Here is a 24,297-nt window from a genome sequence, read left to right as displayed (position 1 = left end):
CAGTTGGCTCTTAGTGTTTCTATCAATCATGTAGACGGAGTGTCATGAGCAGAACCAGAGTCCCTTGGTCTAAGGTCAAGGTCACACTTAGGAAGTCAAAGCACACAAGAAAGAATACTTTGTCGGAGCATATTCTTCTTAATGCATGGAGGGATTTTGATATAACTGGCCCACAATGTTCACACCACGAGGGGGAGTGTCATGAGCAAGAAACACGGTCCCCTAGGTTCTAAGGTCATGGTCACACTTTGAGGTCAAAGGATACAAGAATGAAAAACCTTGTCGGAGAATTTCTTCTTCATGCATAGAGGGATTTTTATATAACTTGGTTCGTAAAATGTTCACCTCCCTCGAGAGGAAGTGTCATGCGCAAGAACCAGGTCCCTAGGTCTAAGGTCAAGCGTCACACTATGAGGGCCAAAGGTAAGATACATTGACTGGACTTTGTCCGAAGCATTTATTCTCTTTGAATGGAGGGATTTTGATGTAAATTCGGCACAATTATACACCATCATGAAGATGAGTTGTCATGCGCAGTTCCCTTTTTTAGAATTACTTCCATTTGTTTGTTACTATAAATAGCTTATATTGTAACTTTTTCTTACTTGTCGTAGGGAAAAATTGAGGACCACTTTTCTGTTGTACAACATGCATGCTACATCCATTTATGGAGGTGTATTTTTGAACCAAATCTCTTACCTGGTAAAGATTTTGGTGTGGACTTACAATTTTTTTTTGATTTTTTTTTTTTTTTTTTTTTTTTTTTTTTTTTTAAGATTACCTTGCCCTTAGTTGTTTCTAAAAAATAACTTAGATTGTACTTTTTTTATTTGACCGTGGGGAAAAAAAAAGACCACTTTTCTGTGGTACCCATAATGTTCTTTCAAATTTTAGGTGTTTTTTAAAGGATCTTAACCTGGAAAAGTTTTTTTGGACTTAGAAAAAAAAAAAGACTTACAATGTTTTAAAACAACCCCAAAAAAAAATTCCTTTTTGGCAAATCGGTGCTAGAGTAAGAAATTTGCGTGACGGGGTATTTTGGGGCTTTCTGGCATCTTTTTGCACCGGTTTTTGGGGTATAATTTAAGGGATAAATCTGTGTGAAGGGTGTAAAAAAGGGGAATTCATTTGATTTTAAAATTATTCAAATTTTTTAAATAAACCGTCAAAACAGTCCCAAATCTAGTGGGGAAAATGTCGAAACTTAAAAGATGAATTTTGTGAAAATGTTACCAAAGATTTCCTTGAATTAGTGTTTTCTTCTTAAATTTCAGAAAATAATGCCTTTATAGTGTTATTTCTAGAGCTCAAAAAGGGCAGTGTGCGCCAAAAAAGGGGGAGGGGGGGGTGCCAAAGGCAGGGTGCGTTTTAAAAAGGAAAATTACCGTAGTTTCATTTTCCCAAAGTGTCGTTTAGTAATTGCATTTTTTAACCCCTTTGAGTTATTTCTTATACTTTCATAACTTGTTTCAGTTATCATAAAATATTACAAAGCCCTCCTGTGCCAATTCCTTATTTTGAATGAGACTAATGCAATTATTTCCTGAATCCTTGAACCTTTATTTTTCTGGCTATGCAATAATTTTTTTTATGCAAGGCTGATAATGTTCTAGCTATAAAACTCTTAACATCCCATTATGCTTATCAGGTCATGATCAGACTAAAAGAGAATTTGATTAACCACAGTTTGCTACTAATTGCACTTTAATGATCAATTTGTGAGAACTGCAAAAAGACTTTTTAGCTGGACTATTCATAGAATAGTAGAGCTATTGGACTCGCCCATGCGGCCGCGTCCACGTCCCGATTTGGTTAAGTTTTTGTATGTAAGCTGGTATCTCAGTATCCACTAATGGGAAAGGATTGAAACTTCACACACTTGTTCACTGTCATGATATGACATGCAGTGCAAAGGGTCAATAACTCAACTTTGCATTTTACAAAATTATGCCCCTTTTTAAACTTAGGAGTTTTGGGTTAAATTCTTATATGTAAGCTGGTATCTCAGTACCCACTAATGGGAATGGATTGAAACTTCACACACTGTCCACTGCCATGAGCTGATAAGCACTATGCAGGTTCCATAACCCTATTTTGCTTTTTTAGCTCACCTGAGCAATGCTCAGGTGAGTTTTTCTGATCGCTTGATGTCCGGCGTCTGTCTGTCGTCTGTCGTCCGTCAACATTTAGCTTGTGTATGCGATAGAGGCAATGAAAATGGGTCATCTGGGTTAAAAAACTAGGTCACTAGGTCAAATCAAAGAAAAACCTTGTGTCTGCGATAGAGGCTGTATTTTTCATTTTATCTTCATAAATTTTTGTCAGAATGATTACCTTGATGAAATCTAGGCCTAGTTCGAAAATGGGTCATCCGGGGTCAAAAACTAGGTCACTAGGTCAAATCAAGGAAAAGCCTTGTGTATGCGATAGAGGCTGTATTTTTCAATTGATCTTCATAAAATTTTGTAAGAATGATAACCTTGTTGAAATCTAGGCCAAGTTTGAAAATGGGTCATCCGGGGTCTAAAACTAGGTCACTAGGTCAAATCAAAGAAAAACCTTGTGTATGCGATAGAGGCTGTATTTTTCAATTGATCATCATGAAATTTTGTAAGAATGATAACCTTGATGAAATCTAGGCCAAGTTTGAAAATGGGTCACCTGGGGTCAAAAACTAGGTCACTAGGTCATATCAAGGAAAAACCTTGTGTATGCAATAGAGGCTGTATTTTTCATTTTATCTTCATGAATTTTGGTCAGAATGATTACCTTGATGAAATCTAGGCTGCGTTTGAAAATGGGTTATCGGGGGTTAAAAAGTAGGTCACTAGGTCAAATCAAATAAAAAACTTGTGTATGGGATAGAGGCTGTATTTTTAGCTCACCTGTCACGAAGTGAGAAGGTGAGCTTTTGTGATCGCGCAGCGTCCATGGTCCGTCCGTCCGTGCGTAAACTTTTCCTTGTGACATCTCTAGAGGTCACAGTTTTCATTGGATCTTTATGAAAATGGGTCAGAATGTTCATCTTGGTAAATTCTAGGTCAGTTTCGAAACTGGGTCACGTGCCTTCAAAAACTAGGTCAGTAGGTCTAAAAATAGAAAAACCTTATGATCTCTCTAGAGGCCATATATTTCACAAGATCTTCATGAAAATTGGTCAGAACGTTCACCTTGATGATATCTAGGTCAAGTTCGAAAGTGGGTCACGTGCCATCAAAAACTAGGTCAGTAGGTCTAAAAATAGGAAAACCTTGTGACCTCTCTAGAGGCCGTACTTTTCAGTGGATCTTCATGAAAATTGGTCAGAATGTTCACCTTGATGGTATCTAGGTCAAGTTCAAAACTGGGTCATGTGCCATCAAAAACTAGGTCAGTAGGTCAAATAATAGAAAAACCTTGTGACCTCTCTAGAAGCGATATTTTTCATGGGATCTGTATGAAAGTTGGTCTGAATGTTCATCTTGACAATATCTAGGTCAAATTCGAAACTGGGTCAACTGCGGTCAAAAACTAGGTCAGTAGGTCTAAAAATAGAAAAACTTTGTGACCTCTCTAGAGGCTATCAGAGCTCCAGATAAGCTGCGTATTTGCGTATTTACGCAATTAAAATTGCAGAAAACCCAATTGAATTCATACAGTGTGCGTACTGAAACGCAATTAAAATTCCTAATACCCAATTCGTAAAAATAGCTTGCGTATCGCATTTTCCTTATAACTAGAACGGGTACGAGACTTTAACGCTAGATTTGACTGACTGGTTATACGTTACTGCAGAACAGGTTGCAATTTATCGGAAAAATAACGGGACCATTCAGTCGGCTGATCGGTGTTATTTGACGCTTTGTAAACAATTTTACGCTGATAAAATGTAAAGAGGTTGCAGGAAAAAACATTGTTGCAGCACAAACAAACAAATTAGTGGGATATTTTGCTGTTCAACAATGACAGTTATCTGTTTGTGACGATGTAGTGTCACCAATACTGGATGACATCTTTTGGGAGAATGCATATTGCGGTGACCACATCGTTCGGGATATTGTGGATGAACTGATCTCAGACTGCATTAAAAGTGAAAAAGAAAACAACAGTATGAAACATTCATTACAATTTTAAATACATTTTTGTATTAAACATTGAAGGGCGCCATTAAAATACTTAGTCAGTCCTGTTTAATGATATATACCATGTATACTGTAAGCAAACAAATACTCAATTGTTAGTGCGAGATTGGTAAAATACCCAATTGGTTTTAGCAAATACCCAATTACTTCTGAAAAGGCTGGGTAATGATATTTTTTTTTACCCAATTCAAATTTCCAATACCCAATTCAGACAAAAAGTGATGGGTAAATACCCAATTGCACCAAAAGCTTATCTGGAGCTCTGGGCTATACTTTTCAATGAATGTTCATGAAAACTGGTCAGAATGTTCACCTTGATAATATCTAGGTCAAGTTCGAAACTGGGTCACGTGCCTTCGAAAACTAGGTCAATAGGTCAAATAATAGAAAAACCTTGTGACCTCTCTAGAGGCCATATTTTTCATGGGATCTGTATGAAAGTTGGTTTGAATGTTCATCTTGATGATATCTAGATCAGGTTCGAAACTGGGTCAACTGCGATCAAAAACTAGGTCAGTAGGTCTAAAAATAGGAAAACCTTGTGACCTCTCTAGAGGCCGTACTTTTCAATGGATCTTCATGAAAATTGGTCAGAATGTTCAGCTTGATGATATCTAGGTCAGGTTCGAAACTGGGTCACGTGCCTTCAAAAACTAGGTCATTAGGTCAAATAATAGAAAAACCTTGTGACCTCTCTAGAAGCCATATTTTTCAATGGATCTTCATGAAAATTGGGTCATGTGGAGAAGGTGAGCGATTCAGGACCATCATGGTCCTCTTGTTCAACTGATCTTCATGAAATTTTGTCAGAATAATAACCTTGATGAAATCTAGGCCAGTTTTGAAAATGGGTCATCTGTGGTCAAAAACTAGGTCACTTGGTCAAATCAAAGAAAAACCTTGTGTATGCGATAGAGGCTGTATTTTTCAATTGATCTTCATGAATTTTGGTCAGAATGATTGCCTTGATAATATCTAGGCCAAGTTTGAATATGGGTCATCGGGGATCAAAAACTAGGTCACTAGGTCAAATCAAATAAAAACCTTGTGTATGCAATAGGGGCTGCATTTTACACCGGATCGTCATGAAATTTAATCAGAATGTTTGTCTATATGAAATCTAAGTGGATTTTGAATATTGGTCATATGGGATACAAAACTAGGTCACCCAGTCAAATTAAAGAAAAACCTTGTGTATGCAGTAGGGGCAGCATTTTACACTGGATTCTCATAAAATTTAGTCAGAATGATTGCCTTGACGAAATCTAGGTAAAGTTAGAATATGGGTCATCTGTGGTCAAAAACAAGGTCTTTAGGTCAAATAAAAGAAAAAACTTTGTATATGCATTAGAGACTGTATTTTTCAATTGATCTTCATGAAATTTGGTCAGAATGCTAGCCTTGATGAAATAAAGGTCGAATTTGAAAATGGGTCACCTGGGGTCAAAAACTAGGTCACTAGGTCAAATCAAAGAAAAAGTTTGTATGTGCGATAGAGGCTGTATTTTTCAATTGATCTTCCCGAAATTAAGTCAAAATATTAACCTTAATGAAATCTAGGTCAAGTTTGAATATGGGTCATTTTGGATCAAAAAGGAGGTCACTAGGTCAAATCAAAGAAAAACCTTGTGTATGCAATAGATGCTGTATTTTTCAATTGATCTTCATGAAGTTTGGTCAGAATGATTGCATTGATAAAATATTAGTCAGATTTGAATATGGGTCATCTGGGGTCAAAAATTAGGTCACTAGGTCAAATCAAAGAAAAACTTTGTGTATGCAATAGAAGCTGTATTTTTCAATAAATCTTCATGAAATTATGTCTGAATAGTAGCCTTGATGAAATCAAGGTCAAGTTTGAATATGGGTCATCTTGGATCAAAAAGTAGGTCACTAGGTCAAATCAAAGAAAAAACTTGTGTACGCTATAGAGGCTGTATTTTTCAACTGATCTTCATGAAATTTGGTCAAAGTGATTGCCTTGATAAAATCTACGTTGAGTTTGATTATGAGTCATCTGGGGTCAGAAAGTAGGTCACAAGGTCAAATCAAAGAAACACCTTGTGTATGTGATAGAGGCTGTATTTTTCAAATGATCATCATGAAATTTTGTCAGAATGATAGCCTTGATGAAATTTGGGTCAAGTTTGAATATGGATAAGCTGGGTTTAAAAACTAGGTCACTAGGTTAAATAATGGAAGAACCTTGTGTATGCAATAAGGGCTGCAGTTAACACTGGATTTCATATTTGTTCAGAATGGTTGCCTTGATGAAATCTAGGTCAAGTTCGAATATGGGTAGTCTTGGGTCAAAAACTAGGTCACTTGGTCAAATCAAAGAAAAACCTTCTGTATGCGATAGAGGCTGTATTTTTCAATTGATCTTCTTGAAATTTGGTCAGAATGATAGCCTTGATGAACTCTAGGTTACCAGGGTAAGTTTGAATATGGGTCATCTGGGGTCAAAAACTAGGTCACTAGGTCAGATCAAAGAAAATACTTGTTTATATTCAAAGATTTTTTTGCTTCAATTTTAATGATAATTGGTCAGAATATTTTTTCCATGAAATCATTAGGTCAAACATGTTTACACTGTTATGGTGTGTTTCTCAGGTGAGCGACCTAGGGCCATCTTGGCCCTCTTGTTTTTTTAAATCTAGTGGAATTTTTAAAGAAATGTCTGACAGAAAAGAAATTTTAATCAAAATGTCACTTAGAACTATTTCGCACTCCAAAAAGATACAAATTTGCAAAAAGGTAAGCGCAACAAAATTCTAAGTGATTTTATATTTTATTATTAAAGGGACATAAAATTCATCTTTTTGTACCCAGTTTTTTGTAGTGTTTGAAATCATTGAATAAAATGAACCTTACTAAAACCATGTCACTTAAAACTTTTTCGCAGTCATTTTTGTTTACTATTATAAAACTTCGAAAAGAGTCTTAAGTGACATTATAAGTAAGCCCTTACAATGTATAGGTCATCCAAAGTTTTTGCTTTTGAGCTTATTTTTCTTTAGAAGGAAATATTTTTCATGTATCTATTAAAACAACATGGTGTTTGATGGCTGGACACAAGAAGTGGGCCCTTTAATTTCTTTCACAGTAATCAAAAGTAGTGTTCACTGTACAGAGCATAGCATAACGAATGAAACTGCTTTATCTGCAGATTATCTTTTCAATAATACATGAAAATATTTATCACACTAAGAAACAACACATAATTGTTTTCCATTTTATTTATTTAAAGCTTTTAAACTTCAGTAATTTCTCAGACTCACAATTAATACACTGAACAAAAATGGCTTGCCAATCACATTGTATCTTTATAAATTATATTCTTTGGCTTAGTTAGTGCATCAGTTTTAAGAGAATTATAAAAACTGTATTTCAGACATGATATTTTCCTCAGAGTCAAAAATTAATGCATTTTAATATGACTAGCAATGCATTATTCATCACAATGTTATTATGTTAACATGATATTTAGCACCATGTAGTGCTTTCAAATTTGATTCAGTATTTTACCTAATAGCATTTTTAAAACGAAATGTAACACTGCACAACTGTCTAGATTAATTTACGCACATACTAATCTGGTATATTCGCTTTAAAGAATAATTTGCCATCATTTCCGCCCAAATTGAACTCTTCCACAGGACGTATTACCATTTCCAGTCCTGGTGTGTATAAACAAAGGAGCGTGATGACACGCCATGCATATACTGTGTATGTAACACAAGAAAACAGTTCCATAATATTGATTTAAATTTTACGACAAAGACATATTAGAAAGGAAATTTTCTATAGCAAAATTATTTATACAATCTGGCAGTAATAATCGTTTGAAATAATTTCACTCGAGCTGTGCCCTCGTGAAATTATTACACCTGATGTATAACCACCTATCATGCATAAATAATGTTAAAAACACTGCTTTGGTGTAAATTATTTCTTAATTACTGTATCACTAGAATTAAATATTTCTAGAAATATTTACTAATGTTGGACAGCTGGTATTGTTCAGTATAATGCTTTGATTCAGTAAAACAGTAATTCTCTTTCAATAGCAAAATGTTTTTTCCTGTAAAAAAAAACTGTTTACAATAAATAAAGTTTAAATCATCATGCATTTTCCTATTCTGTACTTAGATTAATGTTGAGTACAGAAAACAGTGTTTCAATTTATTTTTTGCCCAATGAAGCTTCAATACTTTTATTATTGAGAAATATACATATAAGTTGGAAAGCTTGTTTCAAGATCTAGTCTCTCAAAACAGTATAATTAAATAACTTAACCTGACTAAATACTCTATTATAAGAGTTAGTCTCAGTTACACTACACCGTATAGCATTAATGGACGTTTAACGTAAAACAAAATTTCCAATCCGTTTGTGTCCATTTGCATGCGTTTCTTTTCCGTTTCTCATGCGGCACCTGCACTCCTTGTTCTGCGAAATTCGTTCCATCCAGTGAAAGGTTTTGAGCATGTTCAAAATTTAGAACATACACCACCGGACAAAGTTGTCCGTTAGATGTACGGTAGCAATGCGCTGATATGCGTTTTGTTCGTTACTCGTGCGTTCCCTATCCTGATCTTTACCGGTTGGCATCCGTTCTTGTCAGGTTTGCATTCGTTCTTGTCCGGTGGACCTGATTCACGGCCGGACCACTACCGAATGATGCAACGGATGTAACGTATGTTCAACGGACGATAACTGACAAGAACGTTTTGTCAGTTTCTCATGCGTTGCGCTTTTGTTTTACACAGTACAAGTCTGTTATTAGTACAGTGATATCCGTTAATTGAATGTTGTTCGTCCTGTATATATGCGTAAATCTTGCAGTCATTGTGTGTTTTATGCGCCCAATACACTGATCGCGAGAGCATCGAGCAGCAGCGGGGAATGCCTTTCGTCACCAGATAACTTTCTGTCAAGTTTTTATATACATAATTATGGCGTCCGTTAACGCTATACGGTGTAGTGTGACTTACACATAAGGAGTTAATGTCAATCTACTCCACATTGCCATTTCTGTGCAGTGCAGGTCATGCATACTAATAACATACACTACAAATCAGACTATCATTGTGTAACATAGATTCCACTTTAATATTAGGTTTAGATGTTTCTTCAAGATATATTAATGATTTTGAGTTTTTATTTGGTTACAAATATGAAACAGTTTCCAGAGATATGGCTTTATTTTCAGTGTGGAATTGACAATCATATTCTCTGTGACATGCTGGCATTAATCAACAGTCACTTTAGGTGACACTGAACCTTTTCAAGATCATTAAACTTTGATTCCAAAGTTTCATTACATGTTCTATGAAATTCTCCAGATATCACTATAATTATACACGGCAGTTAACCAACAATAAGATAAGATACATGTGTTCCTAATAATTTGCTGAAAGCCATGGCCATGCAGTCATTTCAGTTTCATCATTATAGCAGTTACTGTAATGGCTGTGTTAAATGTCATTGAACACTACTGATGTAAAAGTTGTATTATACTGTACTGTTTGTAATCTAAAAACTCATAACAATATATGAGTAAATTTATGAATACTTAAAAAGTACACAGATTTTCCTAAACCTATGTTTTTCTTATCCAGAGCAGTAATCACCAGAAGCTCCAATATATGCATTCATTCACTGTTACTGGAGACATACAGAAAATGTGGTTAAGAAATTTCAAAAGACACCTGACAAGGTTTAAGTTAACTGTGAATTAAATGACAAAAAGATGAGCAATCAATCTAAATTCCAGGCCAAGATGAACTTATTCGTATATTCTTGTGATTCAGTCATATACTATGAAAATGCTATAGTACAATTGTATACTGTGATTCACATTAAACAAGAACTGTACAACTGTACAAACAGTCATAACTTGCCGATCAGTCACACATTAAACCGGAATTCACCTAAAAACTGGAATCCACTTTCCATAACTGGAATATACCTGTATCTTTTTAATTAGAGGTATTTCTGAAGATTTTTTTATAATTCAATCATATATATCATAAATAATTAACATATGAAAGTAAAATAAAATACGTCCACTCAAAACGATAACCGTGCAGGAAATTATCATAACCGAAATACACCCGTATTTTATGAATAAATGGTACTTTCGTAGGGTTTATTGCAGAACTCATTTGTATATAATATAAAAAATTAATTTACAAAAGGAAAAATATGATGATTTGTCAGTTTCCGCATATTAGTTGTGTGCTAAATTACACAATTGTTCTTAGTATTCATATATTACTATGTAGTTAAGTACTTTTTGTTTTGTGCGGTAGCAGCACATAAAACACATGACATGCTGCTGAAATAAGAATAAGATCATTGTATTTGGCAGGCATCGTGGGATCAGATTCTCCCTTAGCTGTTGCAGCCGAGTATACTGCTTGGATCAGGGGTGTTTCATTTGTACACCTGACCCAAGAGGCAAGATTTACAACACGTTAGTCAGAACTAGTGCAGTTGTACATATAGAAATACTTTTTGAGTTCAAATAATTATATTTCACTAATGTATACTTTTCTCTGTCCTCATTTAGATAAAAAATCTTGAGACAGATGTTTGAAATAAAAAAAAAATCAGACAATTTCATCTGAAGAACTTTAAATGCATTCTGTCACTTAGCACTTTTTCTCAGTAAACAATACTTGGTTTACAGCCACATGTTTACTGTGAAAAGTACCAAGTGAAAAAAAAGAAGAATAAAAATCAACTGTTTGTCAAAAAAAATAATAATCCTTTATACCAGATACTGATAATGATATCATACTTAAAAAAAAGCCAAATCATACTTAAAAAAACCCAACTAAATGGCACAATTATTGAAAAATATTTGTCACTTGGTACATATACTGAGCGTAAACTTGATATAGTTCGGTGCGAAAAAGCGCCAAGTGACGTAAGGCACTTAGCACTGTGTCGCATTCAAATGGTATATCATTTTCACTTAGCACTTTTTGACCATTTTGTTATAAATTCATTTAATGACTTGCTATAGTCTTGATATTTTTACAGGACATGGGCAAGGTCATAAACACTTGATACATGAAAAAAAGTGATTTTTTCAAAAAATGTCACTTAGCACTGTGTCGCATTCACCCCTCGAAGTGTTAACACTTTTTATTTCATTAAAATCTCTCAAATAGCAAAGAAATGATGAAAAGTTTCACTAAATACCACGATTGTCAGCCCATGTCGTTTTCGACGTCCATTCTATACATGTATACAAAAACGATTTCTGATCGATTCCTACGAAATAAACAAGAAACGGCAAGAACTTCCACATACTTTCAATAAATGAACTCTTCTGTCAATCTGCGAAGTCTTAACTGAACAAAAGCCCTCTACAGCCCTCTACCAAATTTTGACAGTAAAAAGGATCAGTACTCTATCGATTAATTTTAACACTTCATTGATTCTCATTGAATGTGTGCACTCGCCATGATTTACTTTGCTGATCAAAAAATCGGCGAGGCATGTCTACAGGATAAAGGGTGGGATTTAGCAGAAGATCAAACTTTTTAAGGCAGAATGGCGCATTTTAAGCGCAGCGTGGCGACAGTTAAAAAGGGCAGGGTTGGGCGCCCCGCTGCATTGTCTAGAAATAACACTAACAATTGTTATAGAATGGAAAAATCTATGCAGAGTAGTGATTTAAGGCAGTAATTAAAGATTTTTTGAATGGCATCTTTTTAGCTCACCTGTCACGAAGTGACAAGGTGAGCTATTGTGACCACTTGATGTCCGTCGTCCGTCGTGCGTCAACAATTTGTAAAAAATTCTTCTTCTTGAAAACCACAGGGCAGAATTACACCAAACTTCACAGGAATGATCCTTGGGTGGCCCCCTTTCAAAATTGTTCAAAGAATTGAATTCCATGGAGAACTCTGGTTGCCATGGCAACCGAAAGGAAAAACTTTAAAAATCTTCTTCTCAAAAACCAGAAGCCCTAGAGCTTAGATATTTGGTGTGAAGCATTGCCTATTGGACCTCTACCAAATTTGTTCAGATCATGACCCCGGGGGTGAAAATTGACCCCGCCCCAGGGGTCACTTGATTTTACATAGGAAAATCTTAAAAAATCTTCTTCTCAAAAAGCAGAAGCCCTAGAGCTTAGATATTTGACATGTAGCATTGCCTAGTGGACCTCTACTAAAATTGTTCAAATCATGACCTCCGGGTCAAAATTGACTCAGCCCCAGGGGTCACTTTATTTTACATATGAAAATCTTCAAAAAATTTCTAAAAATAAACCAGAAGGCCTAGAGCTTAGATATTTGACATGTAGCATTGCCTAGTGGACCTCTACAAAATTTGTTTAAATCATGACCCCCAGCGTCAAAATTGACCCCGCCCCAGGGGTCACTTGATTTTACATAGGAAAATCTTAAAAAATTTTCTTCTCAAAAACCAGAAGCCCTAGAGCTTAGATGTATGGTGTGAAGCATTGCCTACTAAAGTTGTTCAAATCATGACCCCAGGGTCAAAATTGACCCCACCCCAGGGGTCACTTGATTTTTACATAATTATGACAATCTTCAAAAAATTTCTAAAAATAAACCAGAAGGCCTAGAGCTTAGATATTTCACATGTAGCATTGCCTAGTGGATCTCTACTAAAATTGTTCAAATCATGACCCCGGGGTCAAAATTGACCCCGCCCTAGGGGTCACTTGATTTTAAATATGAAAATCTTCAAAAAATTTCTAAAAATAAACCAGAAGGCCTAGAGCTTAGATATTTCACATGTAGCATGGCCTAGTGGACCTCTACAACATTTGTTCAAATCATGACCCCCGTAGTCAAAATTGACCCCGCCCCAGGGGTCACTTGATTTTACATATGAAAATCTTCAAAATTTTTCTAAAAATAAACCAGATGGCCTAGATCTTAGATATTTGACATGTAGCATTGCCTAGTAGACTTCTACAAAAAAATTTCAAATCATGACCCCCAGGGTCAAATTGGCTCCGCCCCATGGGGTTACTTGATTGTACATAGAAAAATCTTCAAAATTTTCTAAAAAAAAAAACCCCAGAAGGCCTAGAGCTTAGATATTTGACATGTAGCATTGCCTAGTGGACCTCTACAAAATTTGTTCAAATCTTGACCCCCCAGGGTCAAATTGACTCAGCCCCAGAATTACTTGATTGTGCATAAGGAAATCTTCATAAATTTGCTAAAAATAAACCAGAAGGCCTAGATCTTAAAGCTTTAGCTAAGAAATTTGTTCAAGCAAGCAACAGACTCTACTCAGGCGAGCGATATAGGGCCATCATGGCCCTCTTGTTTAGTTTAAAAGATAGTGTGAATGTTTACAGAAATCTTAAATGTGGGAGCCTTACCTAATATGAGGAGCAAGGCCTATGAAGTCAGAAAATTTCTAACTTGGATCGGGGTGGGGGGAGGGGGCCATGAATGTGGTTAAATGAATGTGTTAAATTACAAAAATAGGTAAAAACTAAATTGATATAAATAAAAACTTCTAAACTGTATTAATATAAGGGCTTTCTTATATCTTTATTCTAAAATTTACTTAACAGAAAAGTTGATGTATATTGTGATTTTATATTTCAGGGAGATGTGACTTAATAAGATGTTTCCAATGTGGGATTAGTTTGAAGGACTGGTCAGTCTCAGATGATCCCCTCATTGAACATATAAAGCACTCGCCAAATTGTCAATTTCTGAAGGATCTCCTTGGACAAGAATTACTCAATGAATATAAAGTAAGCTCAAAGGGAAAAGTATGAAGAACAAGAGCTGTCACTAATGGTGACAAATGCCCCCGCAGCACCTTGACCTTTGACCTTGTGACCCCAGAGTCATCAGGGGTGGTGTACCCAATAAGTGCTATCAGCATGTGAAGTTTGAAGGTCCTGAATGAAGTGGTTTGCATGTAAAGTGCCTTCATGCAAAAAGTTAACGTTGGCCCCTGTGACCTTGACCTTTGACCTGTGACACCAAAGTCAGTAGGGGTGGTGTACTCAATAAGTACTATCAGCATGTGAAGTTTGAAGGTCCTGGGTGCAGTGGTTCGCAAGTGAAATGCCTTCATGCAAAAAGTTAACGTTGGCCCCTGTGACCTTGACCTTTGACCTGGTGACCCCTAAGTCAGTAGGGGTGGTGTACTCAGTAAGTACTATCAGCATGTCAAGTTTGAAGGTCCTGGGTGAAGTGGTTCGCGAGTAAAGTGCCTTCATGCAAAAAGTTAACGTTTTGGCCCCTGTGACCTTGACCTTTGACCTGGTGACCCCAAAGTCAGTAGGGGTGGTGCACTCAATAAGTACTATCAGCATGTGAAGTTTGAAGGTCCTGGGTGAATTGGTTCGCGAGTAAAGTGCCTTCATGCAAAAAGTTAATGTTGTGACTAACGAACGAACAAACGGACGGACAGTTGAAAACTAATATGCCTCCCTTCGGGGGCATAAAAACAAGAAAGTTTGAGTATAAATCTGTAGTGCTCAAGGTAAGCTTTTGTGATCACCCTATGTCCGTCGTCGTCAGTCATCCATCCGTCTTCGTTGTCAACAATTGACTGTTAACCTCTAGAGATCACAATTTTGGCCTGATCTTAATGAAACTTGGTCAGAATGTTACCCTCAATGAAATCTTGGATGAATTCGATATTGGGTTATCATGGTTCGCACAGGTCCTTGAAAGTCCTTGAATTTGATCCAAAGTCCTTGAAAAGTCCTTGATTTTTTTTTTTTTTAGGGAAAAAATACAGAAAATAAATAATAAATAAATCAACATGAGCGAAAAAACAGTGTAAAATAAAAATACATGCACACCCACGGAGGGAACGCTAGTTGAACACCATTTCGGTACGGAAGTTCGGTACGGAATAGCGATTTTCACAACATTAAAATATTATGCGCAAGTAGCAATTTTCACAACGTTAAAATATGCGCAAGGCCCATTGTAGCGGACTTATCAACAACAATAAAGTGGCCCCAAAAATAAATGTTAGTTTCGCCATAAATGGCTTACACAGGATGTTATTCATCGGGGTTAAAGGATTTTTAGTCAGACAATCATAACAATTTGTACGAAAAAGCTGAAACTACATCTAAAATTGAATTCCCGTTACCCAGGCAAATGCTATGAGACAATGGCGAAAGAAAAACAAAAAGAAGTGAAGCCCTTGAGGAAAAATTGAAAACTAGTCTTGAGAGCTTGAAAGACTTATAAAAAACATGTACTAGTATGTATACAGGAAAATATAGCTCTTTAAAAGGTAATCCCATTGAAGATCTCATAAACGTTAAGATATGCAGGGTACGTACGGAAAAAACTGTTTGTAACTTTTCTTCTACCATAATGCCTTATGAAGACCTAAAATGGTTTTGTAATTAACCCCCGCCGGGCGGAGGGTTTATAGTAATGGTCCCGTCCGTCCGGGTTTTTCCTTCCGTCCGTAACAAAATCGTGTCCGGTCCATAATCTCCTAAATCCCTTTAGGATTTTCATGAAACTTGGGTCAAATGATCACCTCATCAAGACAATGTGTAGAACCCATGAGTCAGCCTCGTCAGTTCAAGGTCAAGGTCACAACTCAAGGTCAAAGGTTTGAGCCTGCCATTTTGTGTCCGCTCTATATCTCCTAAACCCTTGAAGGAAATTTTATAAAACTTGGGTGAAATGATCACCCATCAAGACAATGTGCAGAAACCCATGAGTCCCGCCATGCCGGGTCAAAGTCAAGGTCACAACTCAAGTTCAAAGGTTTTAGCCTTCCATTTGTGTCCGCTCTATATCTCTTAAACCCCTTGAAGGAATTTATAAAACTTGGGTCAAAGGGTCACCTCAACAAGACGATGTGCAGAACCCATGAGTCAGTCATGCCGGCTCAAGGTCAAGGTCACAACTTAGGGTCAAAGGTTTGAGCCTTCCATTTTGTGTCCGCTCTATATCTCCTAAACCCCTTTAAGGATTCATCAAACTTGGGTCAAACGATCACCTCATCAAGGGGATATGCAGAACTTACGAGTCAGCCATGTCGCTCAAGGTCAAGGTCACAGCTGAAGTCAAAGGTATGAGCTTTCCATTTCGTGTCCGCTCTATATCTCCTAAACCCCTTGAAGGGAAATTTTATAAAACTTGGGTCAAATGATTACCTCATCAAACGATGTGCAGAAATTATAGTCAACCATGCCAGCTCAAGGTCAAGGTCAAACTAGGGTCGAAGGTTTGAGCCTTCCATTTGGTGTCCACTCTGTATCTCCTTAACCCCTTGAAGGATTTTCATCAAACTTGGGTCAAATGATCAGCTCATCAAGAACTCATGAGTCAACCATGTCAACTCAAGGTCAAGGTCACAACTGAAGGTAAAAGGTTTCAGCTCTGTATCTCCTAAACCCCTTGAAGGATTTTCATGAAACTTTGGTCAAATGATCACCTCATCAAGACGTTGTGCAGAATTCATGAGTCAGCCATGTCAGTTCAAGGTCAAGGTCACAGCTAAAATCAAAGGTTTACCCTTTCACTATCCATAGCAGTGGCGGGGGATTTAGCTGTCTTTCAGACTGCCTTGTTTAAGATTTAAAGCGATTAAAATAGTCCTTGAAAATCGATAAAAAGTCCTTGAATTTTTTTGCCAAGTCCTATATGAACTATGGTTATCTGGGGTCAGAAACTAGGTCACCAGGTCAAATCAAAGAAAAAGCCAGTTAACACTCTAGAGGTCACAATTTTGGTCCAATTCTGATGAAACTTGGTCAGAATGTTACCCTCAATAAAATCTTGGAAAAGTTGGATATTGGGTCATCTGGGGTCAAAAACTAGGTCACCAGGTCAAATCAAAGGAAAAGCTTGTTAACACTTTAGAAGTCACAATTTTGGCCCAATCTTAATGAAACTTGGTCAGAATGTTACCCTTAATAAAATCTTGGACAAGTTCGATATTGGGTCATCTGGGTTCAAAAACTAGGTCACGGGGTCAAATCAAAGCAAAAGCTTGTTAACACTGTAGAGGCCACAATTATGATGTATCTTCATGAAACTTGGTCAGAATGTTAATCATGATGATCTCAAAGACCAGTTTGAATCTCGGTCATGTAGGTTCAAAAACTATGTCAGATGGTCAAATCAAAGGAAAAGCTAGTTAACACTCTAGAGGCCACATTTATGATCATATCTTAATGAAACTTAGTCAGAATGTTAATCTTGATGACCTATAGGTCAAGTTTAAATCTGGGTCAGGTGGGTTCAAAAACTAGGTCACTAGGTCAAATCAAAGGAAAATCTTATTAACACTCTAGAGGCCACATTTAAGACTGTATCTTCATGAAACTTAATCAGAATGTTAATGTTGATGATCTTTAGGTCAAGTTCGAATCTAGGTCATGTGGGTCAAAAACTAGGTCACGGGGTCAAATCAAAGGAAAAGCTTGTTAACACTTCAGAGGCCACATTTATGACCATATCTTAATGAAACTATCTTGATGATCTTTAGGTCAACAAGTCAAGTGAGCAATACAGGGCCTTCATGACCCTCTTGTAAATTGGTAACTTCTGCTTTTCTGGTAAAGGAAATATTTCTGGCTGGCTAGAGCTTGCCAGCGTTTTAGCTCACCTGACATAAACTGCTCGGATTGAGCTATTGTGATCACTAGCTGTCCGTTGTCTGTGCACATTTTTATGCCCCCAAAGGGAGGCATATTAGTTTTCAACTGTTCGTCCGTTAGTTCGTTCGTCACAACGTTAACTTTTTGCATGAAGGCACTTTACTCACGAACCACTACACCCAGGACCTTCAAACTTCACATGCTGATAGTACATATTGAGTATACCACCCTACTGACTTTGGGGTCATCAGATCAAAGGTCAAGGTCACAGGGGCCAACGTTAACTTTTTGCATGAATGCACTTTACTCACGAACCACTGCACCCAGGACATTCAAACTTCACCTGCTGATAGTACTTATTGAGTACACCACCCCTACTGACTTTGGGGTCACCAGGTCAAAGGTCAAGGTCACAGGGGCCAACGTTAACTTTTTGCATGAAGGCACTTTACTTGCGAACCACTTCACCCAGGACTTTCAAACTTCACATGCTGATAGTACTTATTGAGTACACCACCCCTACTGACTTTGGGATCACAAGGTCAAATGTCAAGGTCACAGGGGCCAACGTTAACTTTTTGCATGAAGGCACTTTACTCGCGAACCACTTCACCCGGGACTTTCAAACTTCAGACGCTGATAGTACTTATTGAGTACACCACCCCTACTGACTTTGGGGTCACCAGGTCAAAGGTCAAGGTGATGTGGGGGCATTTGTCACCATTAGTGACAGCTCTTGTTTTTCAAAAAGTGTTTAAACCATTCAGCATTGTTTTACACAGAGACTGCCAGAGATAAAAATAGAAAAAAAACATTTAAACAACATCTTAACTGCTAGTCTGATTTTGAAATAGTTTCGCACAGATGTTCCATATCAAATACATTACTAAGATTTTACATATTACTCGGTTTCGTCAAAAGATAATGCCGCCAGGGAGGTATGGTCACTTTTCCCTATATGTATATAATGGAAAGTGTATGAAACTGCTGGCCTGACATTAAAATGATTTCACACAAATGGTCCTTGTGTGACCCTTTACTAAGATTGTTCTAATAATTACAATTCATCAAAATATGGGCCACCAGAGGGCATGGTCACTTTCCCCTATATGTTTACAGTTGAAAAATTCTAGTATGAAACTTTTGGCCTGATTTAAGAATGATTTCACACAAATGGTCCTTGTGTGACCCTCTGCCAAGATTGTTCAATTTGTCCCCCCCCCCCCCCCCCCACCACACCAAAAACAAAAAAACAAAAAAAAACATGTCTGCCAAAGGAGTGACCTGCCAGAGGGTATAGTCACTCTACCTAACTTTAAAAAACAGCTAACCAAATGTGATAATTTTACACAGATGTTCCTTTTGGGGACCCTGCATGAAGATTGTTAAAATTATTCTGATTTGTCAAAAAAACATGGCTACAGGAGAGCATGGTCACTTTTCTCTGTGCATTTGGTATATACCGTCTAATACCATTACCTCGATATTCAAGGGACTGTAAAAATTGCATTGACGTATCGGAAGTTCGACGTAATGATATCGACTATCTGGGACTACTTTGTACTTGTGTCGGACGTCTATATTGTCATTATATCCAATGCTCTTTTCAGAGGATTTGAAAGGGGAAAGAAATAATATAAAACGTAAATACGATTTTAATTTTTTTACCAATAAAACATTTTGATTAGATACATACATACAACTTTTTAATTTTTCAAAATATACATTTAAACATTAGCATTTTTATTCCTTCTCTAAACAAGTCTGAATGCAGCAGTAATGTTCCTAGCTGAGTATCATTTTGACTGGGCTTCGATAATGAAAATGTGCCAATTAAATACACATATTGTTATTCAATCTTAAATGGCAGATTTTTACTCCGTCAAATAGAAAATACTTCATCCAAATTAGTTGTTACTTTGGAAAACAGCTTTCCTATTGCACGGTGTTTTATAAGACTAATTACTGGGAATTAAATGAAAACTTCCTGACATTTAAATTGAATTAAAGATTAAATAACAAAACAACACACTAACTAAATTGCATATGATTAATACATCGCCAGACAACTATAGGTTGATTTTTTCACCTTACAAATAACATGGATATTTTTTGACAAGCTGTGATATCGGCAAAACCAGGTGTAAAAACAGTACAGGTGAGTTGACATGACTGAAAAATCTCATCGAGCTAAACAAAATATGGGCTAATCATATCGAGGTAATGATAAAAAATTACATAAAAATAAATAAGGAAAAATCAGGACCGACTCAAACACATCGAGCTAACCGATATCGAGGTAACATTTTGTTACCCCTGTTTACTTAGAATTTCAGGTTAAAGTTTTGATACACTTTCACTCTATCTCAGTTATTACTAAATGGATTTGATTCAAACTTAAAATGGTTGTTTCACCTTATCACCCACATCATATGACACACGATGCTTAACTCTGGTCCAATTTTTCATGAATTATCGCCCTTTTTACTTAGAATTTAAGGTTAATTTTGATGCATTTTCACTATATCTCTGTTATAACGAAATGCATTTGATTAAAACTTGAAGTAGTTGTTCATCACCCATATCATATGACACAAGGTGCATAACTCTTGCATCAATATTTTATGAATTATGCCCTCTTTTTGCGTAGAATTATACTTATATAGTGTTTGGATACACTTTATCTTTACCTCTCTTATTACTTGATATTTTGACACAGACTCAAGCTATTGTGCAATATCATCATCCACCATTGGAGTCATTAAACACTCCAGTGACAGCTCCAGTTTCCTCAGATGTGCCCAGTTTCACTATCCAGCATCGAAGTAGTCAAGCACAGGGCTTCGGAAATTTGCCGGTTTGTCGGTTTTGGACCGATTTTTGACTTTTCAGACCTATTCATGAAGTGAAAAAATGAAAAAAATCGGTCCCGTAAACATGGAGAAAAGTATAAATTTCGGTCTGATATCTCAATACACCACCTACTGCCAAGCAGGAAATTGTTGGTCGCACCCTCAGATAATCAATAAACGTGTCAAACGGTCTGATTGTCACTTTGATAATCGGTCCGTAATTAGCACGTGACGCAATCAGTGCTCGCACGGCACATCCTTTAATGTTTGCAGACAGCCGACTGCAATGTATTAAACATTTTTGACTGGTTTCCAAATATGTCTGACTGGATCCAAATCATTACGACGGGGATCCACTTCTTTTATTTAGAATCCGACGGATGGTTTATTTCAAAAGGCTATGTTTGATCACGGTAAAAAAACAAATGGTCACTGCATTTAATCAATTCTATAATTGTACATTATAGGTCTTTGATTTAATGAGACATCACACGGAAAACCGATCAAAATATTTTTTATAATTACTTGATTTGAAAAAATTACAAGATTCATTTGTTGGGGCGTTGAAACAAGTGCAGAAAATCGTCTTTGCAACCTGACTGTGCAAAAAAGAAAAAGAAAAAAAATGGACTGGCAAACACGAATGATAAAGAAAACCGGAGTGGCGCTGTTTATCGAATCGGTCTTTTAAAAAACGTTTCAAAATGAAATTTTGTTTACATCAGAAGAGAACATATAACTTTATAAAATGTAGTTGCTTATTGAAGTACAACATAAGTGAAATGAAATATCCGTGTCCAACACGCGTGACCTTTTGGTACTATACATGCGGGAAATTCGATCTCAGCGTTCATATAACGTACACATTCGGTCCGCGGCAGAGTATTCTTAAAATACTGAGACTGTTTAGCAGAGAATATGTGTCGTGTAATTCACTTTGACGCATTGTATTTTATAGAATTCGGTCAAAGAATGAGGAAACGTCACAAAGTATCTGCCGTGTATACGGTACCGGTCACGTGCATTGGCTTTTAGACTAGTTAGGGACACGGTGTCAATGCCTCGGTAATTTTATCCTTACAAGTATTTTCTCGCAAAAACATTGAAATTTAAACAGAGTAACGATCACACATAACACTGAATAACTGTCTTCATTGTATGGAAACACGCGGTGACCGGTAACTCAGTTTTAATGCATGACATGCTTATTTCTTTACTCTATCACGTTTTACAAAATATGTAATATTGGGAATGCGGTGGGTGGGTTAGCGCCGATGTCAGGATTTTCGTTTCGGACCGATTGAGTTATCAAAATTTCCGGAGCCCTGGTCAAGCATGCTGTCTTCTGTGAAGCTCTTGTCTAAATTCTTGTTCATATTGTAGTTGTATCATGTATGTTAAACATTATGCTACAAGACGTACACGTCAAAAATTCTAGACTTGACAATATTAACTAAACAATAAAAGTTGAAAAACGTCCCTTTACCAGGCATTTGTCATGACGTCCTTTTGTTTTTATACGTCCATTTGAAAAATGGAATGTATTATGTTTTCACCCATTATGGTATGGCAGGCAGAAAATATCGTTACACACCAAATTAGAGTATTTTGTATCAGAACTAAAACTTAACTTATTTATTAAATAAGTTTAGCTCTGATACAAAATACTCTGGTCTTATACAAAGTTTGTATCTCTGTAAAATCTAGGTGAAACTCGATAACCAGTCAGTTTGGATCAGTATCTCCGCATAGTTGTGGCCCTTGAATTAGTAAAAATTGTGAAAATTTACAGTGTCCAATGAATGACTTAAGCAAGACTTAATGAATAACAGATTTGGAAAATTTATTGGCATATTATCTTTGCCAAGTTCCGTAACCAGCCAGATAGTCTTAGTCGCAGTCTGGAGTTATGGCCCATGAATTAGTCGAAATTCAGAAATTTGACAAGTAGTGTGCTCAATGAGTAGAGTATCTTAAAAGTAAAAGGTAATTTGCTGTAAAGGGTGTATTTTGTGACAGTTTGACACTATGGTTTGTTTTTATGCCCCTGGTGTTGAAGACCTGGAAGTCATATACTGTTTTCCACTTTGAACTGTCCGTCTGTCACAGTTATAATCCATTTGAAATAAAACTTGATTTGTATTATTAACATGAAGTGGACCTGTGCATGTTTTTAGCTCTTTTGTCATGTAGTGACAAGGTGAGCTTTTGTGATCATTCATCCGTTGTCCTCTGTCCACAATTTCTTGTGAACACGATAGAGACCACATTTTGCAATCAATTATAATCAGTCTTGCACACAACTTGTATTGACATAATATCTCAGTTCCTTTGGAAAACTGACCAAATCCCATTATGGGTTCCACAGTTACGGCCCCTTAAAGGGCCACAATTTGCTCCTTTGGCTTGTGAACACCAGGGCTCCAGATAATTTTTATACGCCCGTATTATGTTATGACGCTGGTGTCCGTCTGTCTGTTAGCAGTTTCGTGTCCGCTCTATAACTCTTGAACCCCTTGAAAGATTTCAAGGAAACTTGACACAAATGTTCACCACACCGAGACCATGTGCAGAGCGCATGTTTTGGATGTCTTTCTCCAAGGTCAAGGTCACACTTAGGAGTCAAAAGTCATATCAGTTTGTTTCGTGTCCGCTCTGTAACTCTTGAACCCCTTGAAGGATTTCAAAGAAACTTGACACAAATGTTCACTACACCAAGACAACATGCAGAGCGCAGGTTCCAGACAACTCGCTTCAAGGTCAAGGTCACACTTAGGGGTCAAAAGTCATATCAGTTTGTTTCGTGTCCGCTCTGTAACTCTTGAACTGCTGGAAGGATTTCAAAGAAACTTGGCAGAAATGTTCACCATACCAAGACAATATGCAGAGCGCATGTTCCGGATGACTTGCTTCAAGTTCAAGGTCACACTTAAGGGTCAAAGGTCATGTATGACTGCTTTGTGTATAATGCTCTGCATTGCAGTGCTCTTGTTTTTATTTGGCAGATCTCTTTTTTGTTCATTTACAATAATATTTTTTTTTTTAATTACTTCCCTTTTATGTTACTATAAATAGCTTATTTTGAAACTTTTTTATTATTGGCCGTAGGGAAAAACCGAGACCACTTTTCTGTGGTACAACATTGATGGTACCTCTAATTTTTAGGTGTATTTTTACATACCTTTACCTGATAAGGATTTTTTTTTGTGGACTTTGAATATTTTTTTGTGGACTTAGATTTGTTTTTTGAAGTTTTCCTTTTATTGTTCCACTCCTTTGGGCTACAACAGGCAAGTTCTTAAAATTTTGCTCCCATCCTATGATGTAATCCTTCGGGCGTATATTGCCCCGCTTGGTGGAGCTCTTGTTTTTGGCCTATGAGTATTTACTCATCATAATTCTTGCGAATGAGTAAAATGGTAAAATCTGAAATTGACTAGGGGTAATTTTACTCCTGAATATTTGTAAATGAGAAAAAAAAACAGAAATCAGTTTTATAACATATTTATTGGGTGTAAATTTGTTTGCAGTTCAGTTTCAATTCAGCATTCAAGTCTTTGCTTCTTTTTCTCCATTGGCTTGCTTTGGCTTCACACTCACTGCCAAATCCAATAGATTATTCAGTATACCTTTAACGATGTTTTGGGTATCAGTTTTTGTTGGTTTAAAGAATGCGTAGCATGTCTGTTTACTTCATTCTTAGAAAGAGACATGTTGT

General features: G+C 36.6%; 1 protein-coding gene across 1 annotated transcript in view; it reads left to right on the top strand.

Moving 5' to 3' along the window:
* Nucleotides 1-24,297, top strand: part of LOC128552600 (uncharacterized) — a gene marked incomplete at both ends in the record, with an annotated part of 50,575 nt that overhangs the window by 6,802 nt on the left and 19,476 nt on the right. Inside the window, one exon of the mRNA XM_053533649.1 lies at nt 13,736-13,887. Within this exon, the coding sequence (XP_053389624.1) occupies nt 13,736-13,887 (152 nt within the window). The remainder of the gene's footprint in view (nt 1-13,735; nt 13,888-24,297) is intronic.

Source organism: Mercenaria mercenaria, unplaced genomic scaffold (assembly GCF_021730395.1).
Source record: "Mercenaria mercenaria strain notata unplaced genomic scaffold, MADL_Memer_1 contig_2939, whole genome shotgun sequence".
NCBI lineage: Eukaryota > Metazoa > Mollusca > Bivalvia > Venerida > Veneridae > Mercenaria > Mercenaria mercenaria.
This window is presented reverse-complemented; position numbering and strand designations above follow the sequence as displayed.